General features: G+C 51.6%; 11 protein-coding genes across 11 annotated transcripts, besides 2 other annotated features; 4 read left to right on the plus strand and 7 right to left on the minus strand.

Moving 5' to 3' along the window:
• Positions 1 to 96: 96 nt before the first annotated feature.
• Positions 97 to 1486, plus strand: NFIA_026100 (glycosyltransferase family 69 protein; the record flags this gene model as incomplete). The annotated part of the gene is made up of 3 exons (XM_001261432.1): positions 97 to 699; positions 763 to 988; positions 1071 to 1486. The coding sequence occupies 3 exons, from the start codon at positions 97 to 99 to the stop codon at positions 1484 to 1486; spliced, it is 1245 nt and encodes a 414-aa protein (XP_001261433.1).
• A 943-nt stretch (positions 1487 to 2429) lies between these two features.
• Positions 2430 to 3709, minus strand: NFIA_026110 (polysaccharide lyase family 1 protein; the record flags this gene model as incomplete). Its single annotated transcript, XM_001261433.1, has 4 exons — positions 2430 to 2990; positions 3052 to 3148; positions 3194 to 3319; positions 3366 to 3709. The coding sequence occupies 4 exons, from the start codon at positions 3707 to 3709 to the stop codon at positions 2430 to 2432; spliced, it is 1128 nt and encodes a 375-aa protein (XP_001261434.1).
• A 1089-nt stretch (positions 3710 to 4798) lies between these two features.
• Positions 4799 to 5021, minus strand: NFIA_026120 (uncharacterized protein; the record flags this gene model as incomplete). Its single annotated transcript, XM_001261434.1, has 2 exons — positions 4799 to 4911; positions 4973 to 5021. 2 exons carry the CDS (start codon positions 5019 to 5021, stop codon positions 4799 to 4801), a joined length of 162 nt encoding a protein of 53 aa, XP_001261435.1.
• A 1296-nt stretch (positions 5022 to 6317) lies between these two features.
• On the plus strand, positions 6318 to 10266 carry NFIA_026130 (putative rhamnosidase B; the record flags this gene model as incomplete). The annotated part of the gene is made up of 6 exons (XM_001261435.1): positions 6318 to 6539; positions 6780 to 7041; positions 7101 to 7297; positions 7809 to 8285; positions 8337 to 9052; positions 9096 to 10266. 6 exons carry the CDS (start codon positions 6318 to 6320, stop codon positions 10264 to 10266), a joined length of 3045 nt encoding a protein of 1014 aa, XP_001261436.1.
• Positions 6733 to 6772: a microsatellite.
• A 166-nt stretch (positions 10267 to 10432) lies between the features above and the next one.
• Positions 10433 to 11428, minus strand: NFIA_026140 (uncharacterized protein; the record flags this gene model as incomplete). The annotated part of the gene is made up of 1 exon (XM_001261436.1): positions 10433 to 11428. The coding sequence occupies one exon, from the start codon at positions 11426 to 11428 to the stop codon at positions 10433 to 10435; it is 996 nt and encodes a 331-aa protein (XP_001261437.1).
• Positions 11429 to 12909: 1481 nt separating this feature from the next.
• Positions 12910 to 14340, minus strand: NFIA_026150 (uncharacterized protein; the record flags this gene model as incomplete). Its single annotated transcript, XM_001261437.1, has 1 exon — positions 12910 to 14340. One exon carries the CDS (start codon positions 14338 to 14340, stop codon positions 12910 to 12912), a length of 1431 nt encoding a protein of 476 aa, XP_001261438.1.
• Positions 14341 to 14926: 586 nt separating this feature from the next.
• Positions 14927 to 15766, minus strand: NFIA_026160 (MgtC/SapB family protein; the record flags this gene model as incomplete). Its single annotated transcript, XM_001261438.1, has 1 exon — positions 14927 to 15766. One exon carries the CDS (start codon positions 15764 to 15766, stop codon positions 14927 to 14929), a length of 840 nt encoding a protein of 279 aa, XP_001261439.1.
• Positions 15767 to 16657: 891 nt separating this feature from the next.
• On the minus strand, positions 16658 to 17016 carry NFIA_026170 (uncharacterized protein; the record flags this gene model as incomplete). The annotated part of the gene is made up of 2 exons (XM_001261439.1): positions 16658 to 16833; positions 16899 to 17016. 2 exons carry the CDS (start codon positions 17014 to 17016, stop codon positions 16658 to 16660), a joined length of 294 nt encoding a protein of 97 aa, XP_001261440.1.
• Positions 17017 to 17065: 49 nt separating this feature from the next.
• Positions 17066 to 17089: a microsatellite.
• A 1495-nt stretch (positions 17090 to 18584) lies between these two features.
• Positions 18585 to 20063, minus strand: frdA (putative FAD dependent oxidoreductase; the record flags this gene model as incomplete). The annotated part of the gene is made up of 1 exon (XM_001261440.1): positions 18585 to 20063. One exon carries the CDS (start codon positions 20061 to 20063, stop codon positions 18585 to 18587), a length of 1479 nt encoding a protein of 492 aa, XP_001261441.1.
• A 1778-nt stretch (positions 20064 to 21841) lies between these two features.
• Positions 21842 to 23869, plus strand: NFIA_026190 (fungal specific transcription factor domain-containing protein; the record flags this gene model as incomplete). Its single annotated transcript, XM_001261441.1, has 4 exons — positions 21842 to 22306; positions 22359 to 22561; positions 22673 to 23337; positions 23379 to 23869. The coding sequence occupies 4 exons, from the start codon at positions 21842 to 21844 to the stop codon at positions 23867 to 23869; spliced, it is 1824 nt and encodes a 607-aa protein (XP_001261442.1).
• Positions 23870 to 24004: 135 nt separating this feature from the next.
• Positions 24005 to 26206, plus strand: NFIA_026200 (glycoside hydrolase family 154 protein; the record flags this gene model as incomplete). Its single annotated transcript, XM_001261442.1, has 3 exons — positions 24005 to 24875; positions 24928 to 25144; positions 25192 to 26206. The coding sequence occupies 3 exons, from the start codon at positions 24005 to 24007 to the stop codon at positions 26204 to 26206; spliced, it is 2103 nt and encodes a 700-aa protein (XP_001261443.1).
• Between the last annotated feature and the right edge of the window lie 50 nt (positions 26207 to 26256).

The raw sequence follows: 26256 nt of genomic DNA on the forward strand, positions 1-26256 counted from the left end.
AGGGGCAGAATGCGCGTCAACATCATCCTTTCTCACACTCTCACTCTAGACAACTTGCAATCGTCACTCATCTAATGATGCGATTCCCGGCTCGAAATGCACCTGATCCCTTCTGATTTTAGCCCGTTTCTCCGTCATGGGCTACTTCGCCGGTACGGACCGCGCCGCCGCCTTCTCCAGGCCCTGTTGATAAGCTTCGCGCTCTGGACTGTCCTAGAGGTGCTGCTTATTTATCGACGAGTCTCAACAGCGGAAGCGATCAAGCCCCGTATGCCACAGAAACCGGAGCGAATATACATTGCGAGCATGCACTGGAATAACGAGGCGATTCTAAGGAGTCATTGGAATGACGCAATCGTTCAGTTGGCTAAAGCATGGGGGACGGAGAATGTCTTCGTCAGTGTCTATGAGAGCGGAAGCTGGGATGATACAAAGGGTGCGCTTCGTGATCTCGATGTGGAGCTGGATCGCCTCGGTGTGAGACGGAACATCACCCTCTCAGACACGACTCACGAGGATGAGATTTCCGTTTCTCCCTCGAGTGAAGGCTGGATAGATACTCCTCGCGGTCGTAAGGAACTCAGGCGAATACCTTACCTGGCTCGGCTTCGCAACTTGACCCTGCGTCCTCTGGAGGACCTTGAACGGCAAGGCATAGCATTTGATAAGATTCTCTTCTTGAATGACGTGGTATTCACCGTACGTATCAATCCTACTCAACCTTTACGAGGGAATGACTTCTCACCCTGTGGATGCCCGCAGGTGGATGACGTTATTGAACTGCTTAACACAAATGAAGGAGTATACGCCGCGGCCTGCTCTCTAGACTATTCCCGACCTCCGTTGTATTATGATACTTTTGCTTTGCGGGATAGTCATGGCGACGAGCATGTTATGCAGACATGGCCCTATTTCCGTTCTACAGTATCTCGGCATGCGCTTTTCAACATGTCTCCTGTCCCTGTCAAGAGTTGCTGGAATGGCATGGGTAGGCTCATCTTTCCTTTCCCCACACCACTTTATGCTCGTAGTGTACATCTTTCTTTGGTTTAACTCACCCGCTTGAACAGTCGCTATGCCCAGTGAGCCTTTCGTGTCGGGCACACCGCTGCGGTTTCGTGGGATTCCCGATTCTCTAGCACTATTTCATCTCGAGGGCTCTGAATGTTGCTTGATCCATGCGGATAATCCTCTGTCTGGACACCAGGGCGTCTACCTGAATCCCAAGGCCCGTGTTGGTTATAACGGCCCCGCATACGAAAAAGTTCATCCTGCTGGCTCCTGGCTGTCTCCACAATATATCGCTTTGGCTCTGTGGGAGAACAGATTCCGACGTTGGGCAACCACGACTCTTTTGAAGAAGTTCGTCGTTCGACGCAGACTTGCTCAATGGAAGGCACTCTCTAGCGGCCGACATGAACCTGGCGACTTTTGCTTGATTAACGAGATGCAGGTGCTCGTTGCGAATGGCTGGGCCCATGTATAGAGCCATTGAACATCACATTCGGGTCCATCCTAAGGTACCTAAATTGACTGAAACCGTACTGGAATGGATTCTATTACGATGTTTACCAATCAGCCAGTAATTGAGGCGCTTCCATAGCAATTCTCGGTGACTGAAACACCGAGGCCACGAGGAATTTCGCCCCCGATCTAAATTCAGCCTTTCGTCAGTGAAAGTTGTTCATTTGGAACACCACAAATCGGGCAATAATGGTTGAACACCCGAAAGGGAGTCGACCTGCTCATCCAATCTGGCGTCGGAATCGCCGTGCACAAAGTTCACGAATGCGGCTACGACATGGTTGAACCAGCACCAGTCAGGGCGACATAGCGCTTTGCAATGCAGACAAATCCCACAGCCTGCTGAAATGGACTATCACGCAGATGTGTTGGAGCTCTGTTGCCTCCGACCGCTGTCCACCTTTGACGCTAGCGAGTCGAACGGTTCAGCAGTGTCTGACTCGCAGTTTCCTACCGGAAAGCGCGCTGAATGTTGAGAATATATTCTAGTCGCTTAGATCTGAGGTGTCGAGACATTTAGCCGCTAGCATGATTGAATACAATGAAGCGTATATGTCTGGCTTTTGTTTTTTACAGATCTTTGTATCACACTGTTTGATTGTGGTGAGATATGACGAGTGAACCGTGCTTCCCTACCGCCGACGATTGAGCGCATCTTCGAAGACTAATACTTAGTTCGGGCTAGATCTGCATATGCGACCTCTCCTTTAGATAATCCATAGCATTGAGGTGCCCATCCATCTACATCTACAGACATCGAGCCGTAACGTATTATATGCCACAATTGGAGCGGTAATCTAATCGATTACGCGTATACGACTTCTCTCACCGCTTATAGTTGACTGATATTACTAAATTGACTAGAGTACAGTCGCGCAATTATATTCCTCCCTCGAAACGTGCATCTACAGGTGCCCCTGACCAGCCGAAGAAGCAGGAGAAGTACCAGCCGCACTCGCCGAGGCAACAGTCTCGCCCTTGAACTTGGACAACACATCAGCAGTCGACCCAGAGAGCGTCCCAGAGCTGGAGAACGAATTGGCAACACAATCACGGCCGATATACGACTCGCAAGTAGACGAAGCACTCGCGGACCCGAACAGCTCGCCCGTGAAGCTAGAGGACTCGACGGCGGCAGTAACGTCGGAGAAGAGGTTCCCCTCGGCAAGGACGTAAGCGCCGTCGCCGATCTCGAAGGCGTGGTTGGAGTTGTCGTTCCAGTAGTTGTTGACGGCGTGCAGGTAGGTGTTGCCCTGGACCTTGGGCGCGCGGCCGCTGGTCTTGTACAGGTAGTTGCCCTTCAGGGTGACCTTGTCGCTGGAGCCGTCCAGGTAGATGTTCCAGTAGTGGTGGTTGTCGCAAGTGGCCGAGTAGTCGGATTCGCCGTCGATGTAGTTGTTGGAGAGGGTGATGCGGTTGCTGGCTTCGGTGCCGAGGACGTAGTGTTGGCGGCCGATGCGGGCGGTCTATCATCACTTCGTTTAGTCTTTTGTATTTTCAATTTGTTTGTGTGCGAGAGAAACGTACAGTCACATGGTCGACCCAGACGAGGTCGGCCTGGTTGATGGTGATGGCGTCGCCTCCCCAGACGTACTTGGGGTTGATGTCGGTGACGGCGATGTTCCTGACCAGTCAGCATAATCCTTCCCTTTTGTATGCAGGCACTGACTGAATGATGATGTTCTCAGCACCGCTGACGATACGAAGGCCCTTGCCCTTGATGACGCCGGAGGTGCCCTGGCCGATGAGGGACTTGTTGGAGTTGACGGTGATCCCAAGCGAGCCGGCATTATCACTACTTGTGTCAGAACCTTGACAGAAATCCGAATGGAGCAGCATACTAGGTCACCGAGACAGAAGGAGCACTCGACTCGTAGTTGGTGCACCAGTCATCCTTGTTGATGGCTAGCTGGCAGCCAGAGGCAGTACCCCAAGGCGCGCAGCCAGTCGCGGTGGTGGTACCCTCAGTTCCAGTAAAGTCAAAGGTCTTGGTGAGCACAATCACACGGGCCTCGCTATCACCAAGGTACGAGACCAGCTCGTCGGTGGTGGAGGGATAGACGGGGGTAGCGCTACCACCGCCGGTCACGGACGAGGCGAAACCCTCGGCGGTGCCTTGGACGCCAATCGCAATGGCCTGGGAGACCAGAGCGCCGATGGTGGGAAGGAGAGCAGCGTACTTCATCCTGGAAGTAGGCACAAAACGAATGACAGAGTTAAATGAAGGAAAGACGAAAGAATGACAGGGTGAGATGTGCTGAGGAACGAAACATAAGCCATGAGTTGCACATCGCTGGATTTATATACAGTTGGTTCTCCAGTCTCAACCCCTGGCGGACCAGTCGATGACCATGGAACTTCTCCAACAGCATTCTAAAATTGCTTGTCAGAGATTCTCCGTCGAGTGGAGATGTACAATTACTCAGTGAACGCCAATCCACCAGTAATCCCCCAGTTGGTGGAATCGGCGATGGAAAGAATAATGTCTGTACAGGGTGATTCGAATGCCGATCTCTCCACCATCTATGTAGGTTCCGGTAAGTGATCCGATATCTCTGCAAGACAGCTCCACCGCGTGCGGCATGAATCATGCTAGTTGATTCGTCGAGCCGGTTGATTTGATTGGTGAGTTTCAGGTATATCATCGTCGTTGTTGATGATGTTGAGGGGGTCATCTCGGAAGAAACACGGTATGACGCGGCCTATCCTGCAATGACGAATTGGAGAAATATATTTCGGAAATATACCGAATATTGCGATCAATCTCATAGTACTCTGTGTATATGAATTGATTAATTTTGTTTAATAGGTAGAGATCGCAGTGAATGTCATGCCCTCCGTCCACAGTCTGAAACACGCCATACAAGGTTACGTATGCACTGACGACTCAGCAAGGCATGATAATATCTCCCCTCTTTACATTGATTCTACGAGGGTCGGTCAAATACCTGTAACTGTTCACAACCAAGCATCATAGCTGGCTAGGCAGCTCTTGTGGCTGGCCGCTTACTTTAAGCTTAATATATACTCAGGACCCATGACTCCATACTTTTACCATCCTTTATCCTTTTACTGGATGTTATGATTATTGCGCCAAGTATCCGAAAATAATTGGGTGTAAATATAGGGTGCGTAAAAGCGTTGGGATGCTGAGGTGTGGATGCAAATTAAGGGGAAACTAACAAGAGAAGGAATATTCGTTTCTTCTCACTCTCCAGTTACAGAACAATACTTCAGGCTTTTCATGCACTATTGGAAATAGTATTGAAATGATTTATGCAGCTTCTCCTCCTCGGAGTAAAAGTGTATCACTCTGCATAAACGAGGGATCTAAGCAGAGAGTAGTGACAGATGATAGAATAGCCAGGCAGTCAGGGTTGGAGAGAACTGCAGAGGTACAGAGCAAGAACTTCTTAAAGTAACATGAATCTCGAAGACATTAATTTACCTGGATTGTGGATTACGCATCGGATATCAACAGGAACAATATCGGCCATGCTAGCTCCTGGTAGCCTCGCTGGCCGATGAATCTCTTCTCCAGGAAACAACAGGACGTTGGCAGGCTGAACTGAGGAACAAAATTGGCTTATTCCCACCTTGCAAGTCTACATGCTTGTTGCTCAGGTCCTTCTCAGCCTCGTCTTGGACAGAAAGTCTGACAAAAAGGATAAAGGATTTCCTGCATGAATTGCAAAAGGCGAATCGCTGATATGTAATCTCCCCTGGACCCGTCGTCCCACTCGGTCCGACTTGGTTGAATCGAAAATAATGAGGGTCCGACAATAGCCATAGAGCCCGCCGGGGATCTCAGTCTGGACGGGAATCCCCTGAACACCCTCGAACCTGGGACGACCTGTTCCTGCCATTCGTCACTTAGTGCACGCTCTAACTGTAGCCTTTGTTACTGCTACGCGAAGCACAAGTGTAGAATAGTAATAAGAGCAGGTGTCGAAGATTCAATGGTCTACCTTCACGGCAGCGAAGTATCAAGTAGACGAGGGTAAGGATAGACACAAGCACCACAAATAAGACTGGAAAATATCTGTAGATTCAAGGATGGACCTATCGTCGTTAGCCCGAGCTCTCACGGAGGACCACAGAAACTCCCAAGCAGGTAGAGTCACAGAGCAATATGACCGCAGGAGCGACACAGCATCCCCAGTCCGGCTATTTCCATGGCCTTCGTGTTTTCCCCGTCCCAAGGCCACTCCGTAGAGCCCTGCCATAGCTGGACTGGGGCAATGCATGCGGCATCGTACGAGGTTGATGGGCTCTTGGCCATGGGGGCGAATCTCATTCTCAACCAGAATCCCCAGTACCGCGCGTGAAGAGTGAAGCACAATTGAGCACGAACCGGAGCACTAAGTAGATATCTTGAAGAATCTGTTGCGTAAAATTAATATCAGCTCTCGTATTTACGTCTTCGTTCGAGAGATGGATCTGAATTCTACCTTGCGGTTGATGGATTAACCTGATAGCCTTGGGAAATAGCCCCATTAAACTTAAATGAGGCAGGAGTATCAGGTTCTGCAAAATGAGCCCCTACACACGAGATCAAAGAGAAATGGCTCGGTTTGACCAAAGCCCTCAGTGGAACTGCACCTTCCACCGAGCAATCCCAATAAGCCTGCATCCCATGCGTCCTTTTCCGCCCGTGGCGGGAGAGAGGAAAATGGTAGAATACGAGCAGTGACCTCATCTCATACACAGTCAGTGATTACATTCCATGCAATCGCGAGATACCTCCAAATGGAGAAGCCCAAGCCGCCCAGACTGAGGATACAGGAATCCCAATGCAGATGCGAGTGGGAGGGCTTGGCTCCCTTGGCGCTGGGCGCACGCACAGCCTCGGAGCTTTTTATAGCAGTCCTCGACCTTGGCAGCAGATAATCAAGATGCCAAGTCCAATACGAGGAACGGAGGGATCTGCTTCTGCAGGCCAAGCGTCCAGTTCCGCTGGCACGATTCTGGAGATGCTGGGTTCGAATCATGATACGAGGTTGCATCGTATTCACGTTCGCTTGTCGTCGGCTTCCTCTGGGGATGTCAAAATTAGCAATGGCAATGCAATGGCATCGAAGAACACGACATGGTCTATGTGATGAGGATGAAGGCTTCGGTCGAGGGGGGCTTCTGTGAGAGAGAAAAGGTATATAATACCCTTGACGTCCACGAGAAACGAGAGAAATCAACAGCAACTCAGCAGAAAAGCAAGCAAGCAAGAAAGCAAAGCAAGCAACAAGAAAGCTCCACAGCTCATTATCTTCAAAATGAAGTTCATCGTCGTCGTCAACGCTCTCATCGTGGCCCTCTGCAGCCACGTCGCCCTGGCCTCTACCATCGGCCACCCCTCCCTGATGCCCCGCGAGGATGCCCTCAGCGACAACAACAACAGTACCGTCTCCACTCCCTACGGCAACATTGTGAGCACCGTCCTCGAAGATGGCAAGAAGAAGATGGAGTTCTTCGATGTCGATGGCACCCTCGAAGTGACCGCCATCGAGACCGCTGATGGAAGTACGTCTTTGCCTCCCTCCACCACTCCTCTAGAGACACACGTAAACTAACACACCCAGCTGCTACCTTCTACGACGCCGAGGGCAAGGAAGTCAACCTTGCAGACATGGACGACGACGACGAAGACCTCGAGAAGCGCGTGCCCAAGTGGAAGCTCGCCATCAAGTTCGCCAAGCTGGTCGCCAAGTATGGCAAGCGGGCCTGGTCGTACATCTACTGTGTTGGTACTGCTCCGTTCTGGAAGTGCGGTGATGAGGTGAGTTACTCCTGCTCCGGGGGAAAGAAAGTGGCTGATGAGGTACCGTAGTTCCTTGACTGTGCTACTGCTGGCCGCGCTCCCTGGAACTGCTACGAGGGAGCTATCTGTGTTGGATGGAACATTCACAAGCACTGCAAGTAATTGCGTGCAGTGAACCTGAATCTTGGCTTGGCTTGATAAGAAGACAGTATTTGCGGGAGTGTTATCTGTTTCTGACTTGGCTTTGTGAATTTAGATGGATGGTGAAGCGTCATATAGAAGTTTAAGTTGATCTTGAATTGCTATTGCGTTGTCTGTCCTTCTTCTTGAACTCCCCCAGTAGCAGTATGGCTATGGCCTGCGGGGAAATGTCGGGGGTCATTCCCCCGAGCCATCAACCAGATAAATATCTCCTAAGCCTCGTCTCTGCATCAAATCTTTACATTCAATGTAAAGACAGTATGATCTCTCCCGATAAACAAAAGGTACCTCCCTCTGCTAATCCAAGAACCTAATACTAAATGTCCAGACCATAAACTCCCTCCAGTCCAACTGGATCTGGGCCCCAAATTGGATCGACTCCTCACCAGCCAACACAGCCGGTAAAATTGTCCGATTCACGCATAATGTATCACTTATTTCCTCCGCTACGCGAGCGCTCGTCCATTGCTCAGCGGATACACGCTACAAGCTATATGTCAATGGCGTGCGGGCAGCGGTGGGACCCGCCCGCGGCAGCCCTCTGATCTGGTACTATGACACGGTGGACATCGCGCCGTATCTGCGTGTAGGAGAAAACGAGATTGTCTTTGTTCTGGTGAGGTATTTCAATGCGTGCAGGGGCGCGATGCCTTTTGAGCGGACAGCGTTCCCTGGATTGACGGTTGTCGGGACGATTGAGACACAGACGGAGACGGTGGATGTGCAGTCGAGGGAAGGGTGGTTGGTGCAGGTGGATGAGAGTGTCCGGTTTCCAATGGGCCTGGTTGATGATATGTTTCTGCATGTAGGTCTCTGTGTCTTCTGCAGGAGAGTGTGGAAGAGGCTGATCAGGTAGATTAATGAGCGGATCACGCCCACTGTGTTGGAGGAGCCGGTTACGCCGATGGTGTACGGGATGAGGACGGCGAATGGCGATCTGTCGCCATGGCGTTTACGACCTCGCCAGATCCCCATGCCTGCAGAAAGTTCTGTGGGTGTTGCTCTTGTCAGAAAGTGCCAGAGTAACAACCACATCGACGAGTGGACGGGCTTTCTGAACGCAAAGCAGACACTGGCACTCGCCGCAAATTCCTCGCATGTGCTCGAAATCCAGGCAGATGTTCATTCGACTGCGTTCCTGCGGTGGTCTTTCCGGGCAGTACAGGCGTCTCGCATCACCCTCAAGATCACCTATTCCGAAGGATACGAGCAAGAGCCACGGTCCTACCCGTTCTTCCGTACAAAGGCCGATCGACTGGACGCGGAGAATGGACGCCTCATTGGGCCGTACGACGAGGTGACCTTTGATTTACCTGCGGGAGAGACGACCGTATACGAGCCGTTCTGGTTTCGCACGTTTAGACTGATCCGGCTTGAGATCGCCAGTGGGCCTGCACCGGTTGAGCTCTTGTCGTTCGGTGCTACCCAGGTCAATTATCCCATGGCAGTCAAGGCTAGCTGGCAAGAAGATGGTGGCCAGTACAGCGAGAGGATCTGGGAGGTCTCTATCCGCACGATGCGGAACTGCATGTTTGACGGGTACTCCGACTGTCCGTTCTACGAGCAACTCCAGTAAGCCACCCCTCCGCAAATTAAAGCTCAACTAACGTCCCAGATACTCTGGCGACAGCCGCTCCGTCGGTCTATTCCACTACCTGCTCTCCGGCGACGACCGTCTCATGCGACAGGCCATCACCAACTTCGCTGCCTCCGTCACCCCAGAAGGCCTCACCCAGTCCCGATTCCCGTCGCACGTCCCGCAGATTATCGCTGGCTTCTCCCTGTACTGGATCCTCCAAGTCTGCGATCACCGCCTCCACTTCGGTGACAGGGCCTACGCCCGCTCCTTCCTTCCCCGCATCGACGGCGTCCTCGAGTTCTTCCACGCCCACATCGACCCCCTCGGGCTGGTAAGCAACCTCCCAGACGACGTCTGGCAATACGTCGACTGGGTAACAACCTGGGGCGCAACAGACACCCATCCAGACAAAGGCGTTCCAACGTCGGGCCGCCAGTCAAACAGACACACCTTCTTCAGCCTCCTCTACGCCTACGTCCTCAACCAAGCCGCGCAGCTCCTCCACGACGTAGGCCGACCAGGCCACGCAGCCGAGTATACCGCGCGCGCGGAAGCTGTCCTCGCATCCGTCCGCAAGCACTGCTACGACGGGCGCTTCTTCACGGATTCCACGGCGGAGATCGCCGACGAGGGTGCCTACTCGCAGCACTGCCAGGTATTCGCTGTGTTAGCTGGTGCGGTGGCGGAGGACGACCGCGCGCGCCTGCTGACGGAGAGTTTTGCGGAGCCCGGCTTTGCGAAGTGCTCGTATGTGATGCAGTTTTATGCGCTGCGGGCGTTCTCGTTGGCGGGGGACGAGGCGTATGAGGCGTATTGGGGGAGGGTGTGGGATCCGTGGCGGCGGATGCTGGAGTGTAATTTGACGACGTGGGAGGAGGATAATGTGCGCCAGCGCTCGGATTGTCATGCTTGGGGGAGTGTGCCGATCTATGAGTATTGTACGGAGTTGGCGGGGGTGAGGATTGATCTGCCCGGGGCGACGAGGGTGTTGTTCAAGCCTAGGTTGAGGTTGAGTAAGGGCATCTCGGCGAGAGTGGCAGTGGGTAAGGAAAATGTCGCGACAGTGAGGTGGGAGACGGTCGATGGTGAAAAGAGGGTGGAGCTGAGGTTTGAGAGAGCCGTCGATGTGGTTTCTCAATTACCGGGGGAGAAGGCTGTTGAGCATGGAGTGGTGCAGTGTCTTTTCTTCACTTGGAAAGGCCACTAGGGTTTATATATATTGCTCCAGGAATTGAGGATAATGCAACTGTATTCATGCAGTCTAAGAATTTCACTGTCTAACCAGGTATCGGGCGTGAGACTAGCTACCAAGGTCTAATTCTAACCAGTTGAACCAGCAATTCAACATAAAGCGTGCCACTCTCCAGTCTTCACTATAGGTGAATAGCCACCACCTTAGCCGGCTCAATAAGCTTACCCAGAATGGGTGAAAACTGTCCCCCGCTGGTTGTGACATAAAGCACCGAACTATCTTTACTGCCAGCAACCGCAGTAGATCCACCAACAGCAGTCGTAAACTGATTCCCAGCCAGCAACCTGACTCTCCCCTTCGTATCAACCCTCACCAGTCCATTATCCGGGTTCGTCGTGACGTACGCCGTCCCATCACTCCCAACCACAAGATCATCCGGAGTAATCCCACTAGCGATAACCTCAACAGGACCCGTTGCCTCCGCCACACTATCCACCGGAACCCTACAGAACAACATCTGCGTGGTACTCGTGTAATAGACGTACCTCCCACGGACATCAATACCATTCACACCAACAGCATACGGCTGGCCCGCAGCAGGGAGCATCGTGGAATCAGACAGTGCCTGCGCGTATACACCCGACCTCATATCCAGCCGCCAGATCACGCCCTTGGCGGAGTCAGTGATGAGCAGCAGGTTCTGCCCGAACCGGACAATGCCATTCAGGAACTCGGCATCAGGGATTCGGGCCAGAATACTCGCTGAGGGTGCGGTGCCCGAGGCATCGAGTCTCCAGATCACGTAGGAGCCGGGGGTGCTTGTGACGGTGGAGATGGAGAAGTTGCCTGCGACTACCGCGTAGACGTCTCTGTCGATTTCGGTGATGCCGAGCAGACTAGTGGCGTTGGGGAAGGTGTAGAATAAGGCTCCGGCTTCTGCAGAGTTGGTGTTGGATGGGTCGATCAGCCATAGTTCGGGGGTGTCAAGGCGCGTGGCGAGGAGGTTGCCATTAGGGCGGACTGCGAGATTTTCGAGCCAGGTGCCGTTGCGAGTGAACTGGAAGACTGTAGATATAGATGAAGGGGTGGTTGTTGGAACCGTAGGCAATGCCAGTGTCGGAGTGATCAACGTGGTAATCAGGGTATAGACCCAAAGAATTTCTAAGCGGAAATACATAGTGAACAAACGTAGGTTTGCTTCTCTGCGGATAGCAGTAGGGTACGAGGAAGTGTTATGGCATGGATGAATGTCTACTCTTGCAGCTTATTTATACTTGACTTCTGCATCCAGATTAGGATTTGGTAAATGATTTACAGAACTTGAACGTCTATTTGACCATTTTCCTCCGATTCGATGTGTTGCTTCGATTGCTTCCAGATTCCGCTTTCTTGTCCATAACGCCTAGTATGAGATAGTCATTGGCTCGGGTTGGTTGAAAACTCCTGCTTCACGCAATGTCAGTATGGAATGTCCGAGCGAAACAAAGCTAAAGCTGACATTTGTCTTTGCGTATTCTTTGTCAGGATGAATAGCACTTACTGAATGTATGCATAGGAAGAAAAGATCACCAATCAGAAGTGTTGGTCTGAAGTTAGAAGTGCTTATCCTTCCATAATCATTGCTAGTTTATTATGTTATGAGCGCTAATTTCCGACTATCTAAATAGTAGTATTACACATATTATGCAACTCTTTGATGATTGTTGCTAAGCTTATGTGAAGCTGACCAATGACTGACATAACTTTAGCCCGAATTTATCAGGTAAGTTTATATTAGTATGGTCGTATCATTACTATGATGTTCTGGTATACAAAGCAGACTGTCATAGAAAGGGAGTCAGACCTAGTCTCCAGTATCTCCATGCATCAACCTCCTCTCATGACACGCACTACACCAACGGAAATACAAATTATGAACTGTAGATTGGGCATTATACCGTAGAGGCTGCTTATGAATGAAAACAGAGGGCATACACCATGCCAGGATCACTCGTCCTTGAGCCGACACAAATTAGGTAGCTCGACATCATCCCACAGTCCGCTTTGGTTTTCCCCAGGTCGTCCATATCATCCAGGTCCGCTGCAGATGGTCGCAAGCCAGCCAAAGCTTGAGCCGAGTCCTTCCCGTTCCGGCCTTCGTTCAGCAGCCAGACGAGACGACGGGTTTTTGAATCGGCCCGTTTCCCGGGCACTTAAGTCGTTTTTGGCAATATCTGGTCATCAAGTGAGACTAAAGATCACAATATACTCCACTGAAGCGCGCGAAACATGATCAATTAGTGCACTACTAGTTTGACTAGAGCAGAGCTTCGGAATAAAAACAACCGAAAAGGGTAAGTCTACCGAGTAAGAAAAATATCCATTTTGTTCTGCTCTACAGCATCTCCTAAGGAATTATATACTTCAGCGTGAGCTGGTTCTGGCCGGAAGATCAAGGGTTCAAACGGCCTTCCAGGATTGAGGTCGGATGTTTATACACCTTCAATAAGGAACGTTTTTGAAACTAAGTTCTGTACAAGCATGAACAGACGGCATGGGAATACGGCGAAATAGGCGTCTTGGATCAAGGGCCAGCCTTGCAGGCCCAAAGCGTCGGAAGACCCAGAAAGAGGCCCCTTGGTCCCTTTCACAGAAGTAAAAATTATCGTCGAGGGCTGTTCAACATGGCTGAGACTCAAGTGCCCAGTCCGTTAGCTTCCTCTCCTCATTTTCCTTCATCTTTTTCTGCACTATATCGTCTACCTCTTGCCTTTCTTCCGCAGTCAGTAATTGGAGACGATCGTCGAGATCCCCATCGCCATAGAATCTTCTGTCAATCTTCGCCCAATATATCATGTCGAAAGCCCAACTTCTCCTGGCTGCATAGTTAACCCAGAAATCTCCACTCTCCCAACTGTCCCTCATGTATGTAGAGAGACGGTGTTCTTCGGACAACAGCCCACGATCGATTGCCACCTCCTCTCTCTCTTCTAGTACCCTGAGAAAAGTCTCCAGGCGGGTCCCATAGACATTTGTCCAGTCATCCAGCCCTTCTGGCCAGTATTCAGGCAGCTCTAGCAAAAGCCAGAATGGGGCGCTGTAAGCGAATTCAAGTGGTGCTGCATAGGTATATTCCCAATCTATTGCCCCAACGACCTTGAATTCCGCATTTGTCAGAACATTTGCAGGACGGAAGTCGTCGCAAAATAGCTTGAACGGGCCCCGGTCGTTGTACTTGCAGAATCGACCCTCCCGTGCAAGTTTCCGGAACAGAAATCTTGCGATACACTTTGTTCTGCAGTCCTCGGGTGAGGCAACGGCGTCATTGCGCTGAGTAACCAGGTGGGCAATGTGCATATCAGCAAGGGCCCGGTAGTAGGATGACGATGTCGGAAAAGGACCATCAGGGAGGAGATGGGGAGGAAAGTTTCCCACTTGGACGAGTTCGTTCATGTTTAACGTCAATGGACGGTGTTTCACAACCCACACGTCATCAAAGTCATCATCCTCGTTGGCTCTGGCTATACAGCCGATTTTGGTGAATGTGTGCTTCGACAGCTGAAGCATGATATCGGCCATTTGACCGTAAGCAAAGATTAGCCGTTCCTCCGAGATCTGAGGATCTAAGATTGGTCGCTCATCATCTGGGATTCCCGGTGTATTGAGCGCGTCGACGAGGTCGTACTCGTGATCGATATACTCCATGATAATGAACGGCCCTAGTTCATCTGGACTCTCCTCGGCCATGCCATAATGAAGGATATGAGGAACTGGGATAGAGGTATGAAACTCGAGAAAACGCATCACGGAAACTTCTCGTTGGATTTTTTCTTCTGGAAACATCGACCTGCCGTAGCATGGGATTCGCATCACAGCTGAACCGCCATCGACAAACTTCAAACGCACCCAGACATTGAAAGCGCCTCGGCCAGGTGTAAGAAGAGTGTCAGGGACACCGCCTCTCCATTTATCGATCAGGTTTCCCACGGCGATTAGATTTTCCCGTTTCAGCAACTTCTCCTTTTTCCAGGTATCGAAACGCTTGTCACTCTGTTCCCATGCTACATCGTCGAAATCCATACACGTTTCAGTAAGAATGGGGGAAGTCATGATAGCAAAGCAGTGAGGGGTTGTAGGAGATGGAAACAGACGGATTAAGGCAATTTACAAACTGACGAGTTGATCCGCAGTTACCCAATCAGAGTCAGACACCCTGCAGATGATAAAAATGGCCTCCCGCCTTCTGAGCCTCTGCCTTTTCCTGGGCGCGGTAGGACATATTATGCATGGGCTTGTAGGCGAAGACAAAATCAAGAATTTGTTACTTTTAGCCCTATTGCATTACAGTATACCGCTGAAGAAGTGGTCTGACATATCCTTTTATATCAATATATCACCAGAGCCAGGGAGCAGTCCAGGACTATTGAAGCACCGTATCAATCGTTACTAATAGACGCATCAAAGTATCCTCTTGAGAGGTACACAAACTGGTATATTTCAGACTGCAGCCTTTGAACGAAACAATTTGACTCTACTAACACTCATCCAGGTTCCTCCTGTCTTCCGTCCATTCCTTTCACCGTCCACGTCTGACATATTGCGGAGAACCTGCACAAGGTAACCTTGCTCCTCCGCATGGTGTCTTTGACACTTGGAATCAACTCGTTTTAGAAAAGTGGCAGGGAAATATCAGACTTCAAACTCTCTGGACGAATTCTCCTTCATCGTCCTCAATGGAAACCGAAATAACCGAGTCCAGTTGGGAAAGAGCATGCATCAGACTATCTGGACCTCTCGAGCCATTCACCGTCAGATGAATGTCAAAGATCCGCTCGAGCCTCTCAATATGCGCCGCAGGTGTCTTTGGTGTCCTGGAGAAATTCGAAATCGATGCGTGTCTATCTCCCCCCGCAGGCCCTTTACTCGCGGCTTGATTAACAAGCACTTCTTCCAGTCGGGTTATCATCCGTACACGAAACCCTGCTTCCATGATATTAATGAGCAGGGTTTGCAACCCATCAGCTCCAGTCCGGTAGCGAACCACAGCCGAGATCTCCATGGTATCCTTCCGATCGAGGTATTGCCGCAGAACATGCAGCACAGTCGGATAAACGAGTACAGCAACGAAATACAACGCGGTGGCAACGCTCGCTAATCTGAGAAGCCCCGCGCCACAGGCAGCCCCTACCGCGGCGCTCAGCCAAACACCAGCGGCAGTTGTCAGCCCTCGGATCTCATTGCGCTGCTTGAAGATGATCCCTCCACCTATAAATCCAATCCCTGACACGATCTGGGCCGCGATCCGGCTTGGATCCAGCACGACCAGGCCGCGGGCCAGGACGTCAAAGGACCCCAGTTTCGAGATCAGCATGAACAGGGCTGCGCCTATCCCTACTAGTGTATTCGTGCGCAACCCTGCGCTTTTGTGTTTCCATTCTCGTTCAATTCCGATGATGGATGACAGTGCTGTGGCTACTAGTAGCTGTCCTATCTGTGTCCATGTCTCCTGGTCACCTTGATCAAAGGGGTAGCGCATCTTGCATATCCGTCAATGTTCTGTTTCACCCAAGCTAGGAAGGATAATCAAAGTTTGTATGGGTTACCGACATTATCCTGAGTAAAAGGCACTGTGCTCTTCAAGTTTTACCCTGTGAGTGACGTTGCTGGGGTTTATGTGTCCGGATCCGAAACTAATATCAATTACCACAATATAAACTGGTCACCCTGACGTAACCAGAAAGTACTGTATCGATCGTGGACGCATGTGCTTTATATAGACGTCTTGAGGCTGGCAGGCTCCGATCCAGAGTCGGAGAACATTACGTCAGGATTATATGGTACTCGGGAGCAATCAAATGGAACCCGAGTCACTTATGTTCCGAGAACTATAAACCATGAGATCCTCGGTTTGTCCCGCATTTGCGCTCGTAGCGACGTCATGCGAAATGTCAATGCTTTGGCAAGCTCAAGCTTTGTCTGTTAGCCCGGTCGTTCGGCTCTCGGAGGCTTGTTTAGAGCTCCACTACAGAGTGGGACATAGTCGAGCATAGTGAAGAGTTTATTAGCTCTCGGGTGGGTCATAACGAATACTCAGACATCAATAGTCTTGATATAGCCGGTAACGAATGTTCCACGACAACTTCTATATGCAAGTCAAAGATGGAGCTAGTTCGTTGCCGAGGAGCCAAATCGCAAAAACAATGCCTAGCACCCTATCGATGTACTCGGGTACTGGCCAAAGAGATTTATATTATAAGTAATTAGTTCAGTACAATGACCAGCCATAACGAAATATCACTCAGATAACCCTGATGAGTTCAACGAAACCGACAGTCCGCCTCATATTCTCGAGATGACGAATTATTCGCAGATAAGATATCTAACGGTATAAGCTCATAAGTCACAATATACATAAGAAGACAGTTACCTAAGCTCCAGTAGCACAAGTATCACCATTCGGAGGGTTAGTACAACCCAGATAGCAGAATGTACTTAGTTGAATGCCACCACTCGAATCTTTGCATCGGAAGAGGGCATCTTCGGGTTTAACAAAGGCGTCCACATTGCCCATGATAGCCGATGCGAGCTCCATAGATGAGTATCCTATTGAGTGTAGTTAGCAAGAGGACGAGACAGCTTTCCCTGTGATTCAACAGGTGTGTACGTACCATTATACTTCTCCAAAGTGGAGCCACAGTATAGCAGACCCTGTCTGCATGCATCCGAAAAGGACAGGGCACCAGGAAGTAAGCTAGCGCAAGCGAGAAGAGCGACGGGCAGCTTCATGGTGCGGTGGAGTAAACAGTAGCCTAGGATTTGATTATCGTATAGCAATTGAGTGAGACATGAGTGAGACATGAAAACTGGGTCTAGTCCCATCGCTCTTATACCCGCTAGGTTTGCGGCCTTTCGAACACTATTGTCCGCAAGGGATGCATTCCAGAGCGGAGCCAGAAATGTCTTCTTTGCCGACGGGCCAGTGGAGTTACACGGAATGTTCCGAGACATGAGAATGCTACTCCTGTACACATCCAAAGAGACAGCTGGTTGTTCCTGTGGGGGCTGGGGCATACAACAGTCAATCCAGATGAGCCAACCACCTGCATACTCTCCCAACTTTTGTGCCGTGCTAATTCTACTATAATTCACTATTCAGATAAGGAGGGGTCTCAAACACTGCCTCGTTGAAACACGGCCATGTCTCAACTCTTCAACGGCCTTACTATGAAGCATTGGCATACTTCGCTGGCTATCGATCCGGCCGTCTAGACCCTAAGACGTCCAGTAATAATGCTCGAATCTCGTCTGGACCATATTTCCAGACAATAAGCACTCTGTCGATTAGCCCGGTACCTGTCACGAAATTTCTGCTCCCTTGGACATCCCTTGACCTGCTCGCAGATATTGGAGGCGTCTAGTCCAGACGGTTCTCTCAACAGGGCAGCCAGGCTCAGGAGAGGGAATCACAAGATCGGATGTCTCTAACTACATTAACCTTCGCGCGGAGGTCGTCTGATTCTTGGATAAAGGAGGATGATCTCTTTACTAAATCGGAAACGTATCGAACTTTGGACTAAAATTATCGGATCAGCCGTGCCTTCTTAACTATTACGCCTTCTTTCACATCCACAATGGCCACTATCTGGCACATTCAGAATATTAATTAAAGAAGGGGTTGATGGTGCCAGTGCAGGAATGAGACACAGAATACATGCATGGATATTAGGATTCCTCCCAACATACTGTATAAGGTGATTCAATAGCCCTCTTTTTCTACATTATTCTGTCAAAATTCTCGGGACTACTAAACAAGTAAAGCATGTATGCAACTAGAGGCTAGCATCGACTTCATGGTTGCATATCTATATCGCCTCACCTGCCATACCAAACCTCGACATACCTAATCAATGTTATTTGACAGGTCACCCACGGGAACCGTCCATTAGATATTTTAAGAGTAGATAGCCTTAATGTTATGTTAGTGCTCCATGAATTATTAGCGCCATCCCTACTTTCGTGTTTAATAAGCAAAACAGGCTGGAATCGTAGCCCGAGCCAATTTGAGCTCCTACCCATAGGCCTTGCCAACTCATAGCAGCTTTAGGGTGGACTGAACGCGTTAATAGGGCCAGTTACTTATACTATATGAGCAGATGGATAGGCTAGACAACTTCAGACTATACCACAATCGTTTGATTACTATCGTTTACCATATAGCTAATTTAGCTGAGAGTGGATGAGAGGAGTTAAGCGCTGCCTTGCACCATCCATCGGTCGAGGATTTGGCATGAGGCCAATGATCAGGAGGCCAGGAAAGCAAGAATCCAGTCAGCGATTTCGCTGAAGCAGCGTGATCATGCGTTACCCTGGGCAGACAATGCTCGGCTCCTTGTATCATCACTCAAGGGAGGAGCTGCCGGATAGTGTTCCTTGTGCCATGCTGCCGCCTCATTCCCTGCAATACGTCCAAAAATCACGCACTCCAGAAGAGACGACCCTCCCAGACGGTTCTGGCCGTGGACACCACCGGTCACCTCCCCTGCAGCCCAAAGGCCTTCTATCGGGGTCCCTTCTGCTCCTATGACCCTGCTATGCTCATCTATCACCACCCCTCCCATCGTGAAATGAATGACGGGCGTCACCTGTCCGACATAAACCTCGTACTCCGGCATAACTTCAGTCAATTTCCAATGGCCAAATGACTTACGGCCGAATGGATCCTTTTTCAGGCCGGACACAACATCGCCATACTCCTGGAGGGTCTTCATCGCCGGTAGGTCAAGCTCACCGACAGTCACTTTCTGCATGAGTCCCTTCCCGACGTAAAAGTCCATATGGGAGCCAGCTGCCGCTGCGGAACTCTCATCAAGTACTAGCGTCACATCCCACTGGCGCGTAGACGTCTCCATCCGAGAGGTCGACTGCACAATGGCATCAACGACATGCTGGCGGGTCTCCAGCTCATTCACGAACCGGCTTCCATCGCTATTGAGCAGAATTCCACCCTCACCGCGGAGCATCTCAGCCGCCAGGATCTTGACCAACGCAGCCGGATCCTTGGGGTCCACAAACCCAGTCGGATGAACCTGCACGCAGTCCATATCCACCAACGAGGCACCCACCGCCTCGAGAATCGGCTGCGTGCCTTCCCTCGCCTCATTCGTCGACGGGAAATTGGCCAGATCAGGCCGATACCGCGCCAGCATACCTCTGGAATCGCCCGCAAACCCGCCCGTAGCGAAGATAACTGGTCCATTGACCGTGTGATTCTGTGTCCCCCCCTCGACAGTAACATACTCCACCCCCTTAACGCACTCCCCCTCCTTTACCACCCGCGTAACCCTCGCCCCGCTCCGCAAGGTAAACAGCTCCTCCGTCTTCAACTCCCGAAGCAACGACCCCACGATCGAAAAGCCAGGCGGATCCCGCCCCGCCCCCCGATGCGTTCGCGGGAAGCTATGTCCCCCCAACGGCGCGACTCTACTCAGGTCCACGCCCTTCTCGTCAACGAGCCAGTGCACCGCGTCCGCGGAGCGAGACGCAAGCGTGGAAATCAGCTTCTCCCGCCGGACGCGCTCGTCGCTACTTGCCTGGGTGAATGCCTCGCCGGCGGACCTGAGCGTGTCCTGGAAGAAGATATCTGCGTTGTCGTCGCAGTCTTGGAATCTTGTTCCGGCGCCGTTGATTCCTGAAGAAGCTTTAATGGAATTGCCGCCTGGTTTGGGGGCGCGGTCGAGCATCTGGACCGGGATGTGGTGCGAGATGAGGGTGCTGGCGGCGGAGAGGCCGGCTAGGCCGGAGCCGACAATTATTACCGGTGGTGGAGTTGCCATTTCTTCTTTTTCGCTGAATAGAGTTCGGAAGGTTGTTTTGGGGCGTGTGTATGGTTATAACGTGTCAGGGGTATGGGGCATGGTGATCAGGCAATGGTGGGCTGATCGTTATGTGATGCTATGAGCCTATGACGCTGACATCACGCAGCAATAATTTTGTGCTATCAGCCTACTTCACCTACATTGACAACGCTAACGTGGACAGACCTCGAGCGGAAGATAATTGTGGAATTCGTCTCAATCGTATGATATTTCTGCCGACTAGATTATCTGCCGCGAAAGCTCAGAATGCCGAACAGGTAGGCTGAACGCCGCCATCAAGGATAGGCGGGACTATACATGTTCCACCACTAATATGTATCAGTACGACAAATTAAATTGGGGAATAAGACATGCTCAAGGTATAGGCAACATTGCAGTCCTCAGAAGGGAGTAGGGATTTCTTGCCTCGAAGTAGGACCCAGCTTCTGCTATGCATGGCAGAAGCTGGTAGGAGCAGTGTGGACGCCAGTAGTCTCCATTCAAACATAGGCAGCGGTATGGAGCCTCAGATATCGGCGGTAGCTTGAACGACTATTATCTCGGATGATCATGTCGGGACGGTCACAGTCTGTTAACTGGACATATGTGTCACTTCGATATCCCACAAACTATTTCCAGACTCTTTGATCCCAAGACACTGTCACCAGATCGCAAGATCTATGACCTGATAAACGTGCGAGTGTTGTGCAGACAGCTGCCGCTCTTCGCATCCAAAGCGCACATCTATCAACTTCGGCAATCTCTAGTCAGTTTATGACTGATTAACGCATGCCTTGCAGGTCATGACCCGACTAACAGTAAATAGACACAAGGAGTGTCACAGGCGTCAAATAAACAAAGCAGAACACAACGGTAAAGTTCAACTCCGTCTACTGAAGAGAACAGGTGATGGAGTTAATTATGCTGGTCTTCATAGTCGGGGATATGTCCGAGTACTCCATGAAAGCTTTGATATCTTGATACCTCCATTATATCAGTTGCGTCATTGATAATTACTTGGTTAATAAGTTGGCACATATCAACCAATAACTTCAATTTACAACTGATCTCCATACGCACTTCTTTGGGCATACGGAGTCCCTCTCCTGGACGTGCCCACAACAGCTAAACCGCCGAGACTGCCCATAGCGCAAAGGCCTCTCAAGAATTGAATTAGACTCTCCCATTCGAGGCTTATTACCCCGCGCGGAGACACCCCACAGGAGCCAAACGCAACGAATTAGCCTTCTGTCGGGGAACTCGGACGGAAGCCGGCCCATCTCCACCGGACAACGGGGTATTTAGCCTACCCCTCGTCCGGACTGTGGACTCTAGGGCAAGATTACTGAAACAGACACCGAAAGCAGCAACAGAATGGAAGCCGAGGTATCAGTGCAAGAGGATCGTCCTGCCTGTCGCGCTTGTCGAAAGAGGAAACTCCGCTGCTCGCGCGAAGTCCCGCTCTGCGCGCATTGCCGGAGAATTGGTACTTCCCTTGTCCCTAGGCTGCTTGGAAGCTCACGTGCTAAGGGGTATAGGGACGACGTGTGAGTATGATGGGGAAAGAGAGAAACCGGGTCTCAAGGCTGGAGCTGTCGAGGCACTGAGGAGACGGGTTGGTAGGTAATTTCTTGACTTGCAGGTCCCATCTGACGGCAGTAGAGGCGCTCGAGGATGCGGTGTTCCATCAGGAACGACCACAAGAGCATAGGCTGGTATCTGATAGCACTGCGGTGGCTACTGCGCTACGAGAGGGTATGGAGATGCTCCTCGGGCAACTGCAGCAGCCTCATACCCATAAACGGCCATGCGAGGACCTGGTGCCTGATGTACCACGTTCACCATGCAATAAACGGAGACGGGTCAATGATACCCTGATTGGACCGGATGAGTTCTCCGATCTTTCGTCGAGTCTACCTCCACCAGCCGTGTTAGAGGCCGTGGTTGACTCATACTTCGCGCTTGTACAGCCATGGATCCCGATCTTCCACGAAAAGAGATTCCGACGGCGGCTGAGGGGCGCTGACAGCTCTCGTCTGGAGGTCGTTCTGCATTCGATGGTGGTTGCGATGCTCAAGCATGTCGACCAATCTGTGCTTCCGGCAGATCTCAAAGATATCGAAGCCGTGTGTGAACGATCCCGGAAGATTGTTGTCCTGACAGCAATGGATGACCTCTACGTGGAGAACTTGCAGGCCTTGATTATTATCTGCTTTGAGGATGTATGATTCATTCATTCATTCCCTACACTACTTTCGGAAACTGACTGTTTAGATTGGATCCGGGAGAGTTTCTCGAGCGTGGCCGATCGTCGGTTCCTTGACGAGAACGGTGGAGTACCTCCAATTGAGCGTGGAGTCCGAGAACCACGATACAGGACGAGTCTTGCAGCCTCGACCTTCCCTTCCGGTAGCTGCAGACTGGGTAGAGGAGGAAGAACGACGGCGTGTTTTTTGGACTGTTTTCAACTTGGATAGGTATGTCCTCATCTTCTCTGTTTCACCAACACTAACATCACAGATTTTGCTCCGTGACTACAGGGTATGTCTGCCAGATGCCGGATGTATAGAATGCAGCTGAGAATACAGGTGGAACACGAGCCTCACCTCCAACGACGTCCACCGCCGTCTCCCCGCAGACGGGGGCCTCTGGCACAACGAAGAACCCGTTACAACCCCCTTCTTCGGCATCTGGGACCGCTCCGCTGGTAAGATCGGCACCCTAATCGCCTTCCTACCTACAGACAAACCGTCGCCCACCGCGCAAGTCGACATGTCAACCGTAGGCGCCTTCGCCTACCGCGTCGAGGCCACCGAGTCGTTAAGCCGAGTAACGACCTTCTTCCTCCAGCAACGAATTAACCACCGCGACCGCCAGGAGATGGGAAGCTGGCTGATGCGGTTCAAGGAGCTGGATCTCCGCCTGGTCAGCTGGAAGATGTTCCTCCCGCAGAAATGGAAGGACACGAATATCTCGCGGCAGCCGACGGTCGTGACGATGGATCCAAATCTGACGCTGGCGCATATCACGCACAACACGTCGATGATCCTGCTGCATCAGCGGATTGCGTATCCGCCGCCGGATTGGTTGGAGGTGGTGAAGTTGCCGACCCTGAGCAGCGCGGAGACGTGCGAGGCGGCGGCGGCCGAGACGGCGAATATCACGGAGAAGTATCTGGGGAATTGTCCGAGGGAGGGGGTCGTGGATAGTCAGTTTGCATTTTGTGTGTTTGTCAGTGCCAGGGTTTTACTTGGTGGGTTTCCTTCCTGTGAACATTACGTGAACTACTAACAGCGGACCCTGGAGTAGTGCACTGGCGGTATTATGGCACGCCCTTGTCGCCAGATTACTGGACACTGATGAAATGCCTCGATGCCATGGCCACACGCTGGTCTGGCCGTGTACAGACCAGTCGTCAGAACTCAGCGGCCCGGTATTTTGGCCAACTCAACGCCATCCACCGGGCGTGTCAAAGCGACGAGAACTTTAAGCTGGATGTCCTGGGATACTCCAACGAGATTGAATGGACGGGAGATAGCCAGAAAACAGCACCGGCAGCAGTACCAGCACCCGAAAGCACAACCGGATTGTCCCAGGTCGCCTTTCCTCCCGACCTACCGCCAATGCTGCAGTCTAGTCCGGCGAGGATGAGCTACAACACAGGCAGCCCGGATGAATTGACGACGGTGACCTCCATCCTGTTAGATCAACAGTACTCGGAGATGGACCGGATCATCAGTTTAAACAATGCGTATTTCGCATCAGATGTAGCCTATAGTACTTGACTAGTCACTAGGCATCTCCGAGACTTACCCCGAGCCCCGATAGATATACACCCCTCATCTCCGCATCTTAACAAAAGAATGATCATTTAAAAAAGATATAATCCTCAAACCTAGACTCTACAAGACAAGACAAAGATGCCACCCCTCTCCAACTTCAGCAACAACTCCCTCCGCATCCGCAACGATCTCATCCACGCCGCCCTCGCCCTCGTCCGCCCTCTGCACGCCCACTTCTCCCCCGCACACGCCTTCATCCGCCTCCCCATCTCAACAGGTGCCCACTTCGACGATGGCGCCGCCTTACTCGAGGGATTCGCCCGTCCACTCTGGGTAATCGCTACCCTCCTTCATTCCTTGCAATTCACCTCTGACCCCGCCACCGTCGAATCTATAAAGAATGTCACTCAACCCTGGATCAATGGCATCCGCGCCGGCACAGACCCTTCCCATCCAGAATACTGGGGCACCATCGCCAATGGCGACCAGCGCATGGTTGAAGCAGAGGTCCTCGCCTGCGCGCTACTTTTCGCGCCGGACGCCTTCTTTCACAGCCAGGATGAGACTACCCAGAAAAACATCGTTGCGTGGCTGCGTGGCATGCACGGGAAGGACATGCCGGTTAACAATTGGCGGTGGTTCCGCGTGTTTGTTAACCTAGCGCTTGTGCTTGTAGCGGGCGTCCCATATGATGAGATCCGACCAGAAATGGATGCTGATTTTGAGGTGCTGGATGGGTTTTATATTGGGGGTGGGTGGTCGGGTGATGGGCCGTGGTTATCCCCGGAAGAAGAGGTAAGGGAAAGGGAGGAGGGGATGCGCACCGGGCGATGGGATGCGATTGGCTGTGGAAGACAAGCGGATTACTATTCTGGGAGTTTTGCGATCCAGTTTAGTCAGTTGCTTTTTGTCAAGTTTGCGAGTCATTTGGACCCTGAGCGGGCGGAGAGATATCGCGCCCAGGCGAGGGAGTTTGGGGGCAGTTTCTGGCGGTATTTTGACAAGGACGGTACGTCTGGTTATATCTGGATAGATGTGAAGAGTTAAGCTGACTTGAGTAGGAGGTGCAATCCCGTTTGGACGCTCCCTGACGTATCGCTTTGCGTGCGGAGCGTTCTTTGCTGCACTGGCTGTCGCCGACATCCCTGACATGCCAGACCCACTGGCCTCCCTCGGCGCAGTCAAAGGCTTCCTTCTGAGACATTTACGCTGGTGGGCTGGTCACTCAACCGATATGTTCTATGCCGATGGGACAATGAACATCGGCTACTTGTATCCGTACGTCTCCCTCCCCCATAACTCCCAAATGTCACTAACAAATGCAGCAACATGTACATGGCCGAAGACTACAACTCCCCCCAATCAGTCTACTGGAGCCTCAAATCCCTCATCGTGCTCCTCCTACCGGACTTGCATCCCTTCTGGAGCACCCCAGAACCAGCCTACCCGTCTATCCAAACACCAGTGGAAATTGTATCTGCACCGCAACAGCTCCTCTGCAACCACCCATCTGGAGGCCACCACTTTCTCCTCAACCCCGCCCAATTCGTCGCCTGGCCGATGAAAGCCTCGCAGGCAAAATACTGCAAGTTCGCGTACTCGTCTGCGTTTGCGTTTAGCGTGCCTACGGGACCACTGATCCAGCAGCTCGCGCCAGATAGTACCCTTGCGCTGAGCCGGGATGGGTGCGCGTCTTGGGCTGTGAAGTGGAAGTGCTCGCCTGTGAGGTTTGGGGCTGCGGTCATACAGGGGCAGAATGACAAAGTCCCCGTGGCGGAGGTCGAGTGGAGGCCGTGGGTGGATGGGGAGGTCACGGTCAGGACTACGCTGGTCCCACCGACGGACCGGTGGCCGGATTGGCATGTTAGGATTCATCGGATCCGGGGCCGGAATCTGGAGAGGTTGTATGCGGTGGAAGGGGGGTTTGCGATTGAGCGGGTGCCGAGGGGGAATGTGAAGACGCCTGGTCGGGGGCGCATTCTTCCTGCACTTGATGGGGAGGATTGGTTGGATAAGGATATTGGGGTAGGTGAAGGGGTGCATGTTTCTGAAGATAGTGTGCTTATCCTGTCTGCGGCTGGGGCAAGTGGTCTTCGAGGGGTAGCTACTATGGCAAGGACGGAGCATGAGGCGCTGAAGCCGGACTCGAATACGAATCTCATGGCGCAGCGGACATTGATTCCTGTCGTGAGACATGGGCTGTTGGACGGTGACCGTCAGGAGGCGGTCCTGGTGACGGCTGTCTTTGCTGTTGCGACTACACAGGACCAGAGTCAGAGGAGTCTACGGGAGAGATGGATGGATTATCCACGGGAGGCCAATAGTATCATGCTGGAGTAGCTATCTGAAATACATAATCATTTATATCATACGAGAAACCATTCTATAGC

Source organism: Aspergillus fischeri, genomic scaffold (assembly GCF_000149645.3).
Source record: "Aspergillus fischeri NRRL 181 1099437636263 genomic scaffold, whole genome shotgun sequence".
Classification (NCBI taxonomy): domain Eukaryota; kingdom Fungi; phylum Ascomycota; class Eurotiomycetes; order Eurotiales; family Aspergillaceae; genus Aspergillus; species Aspergillus fischeri.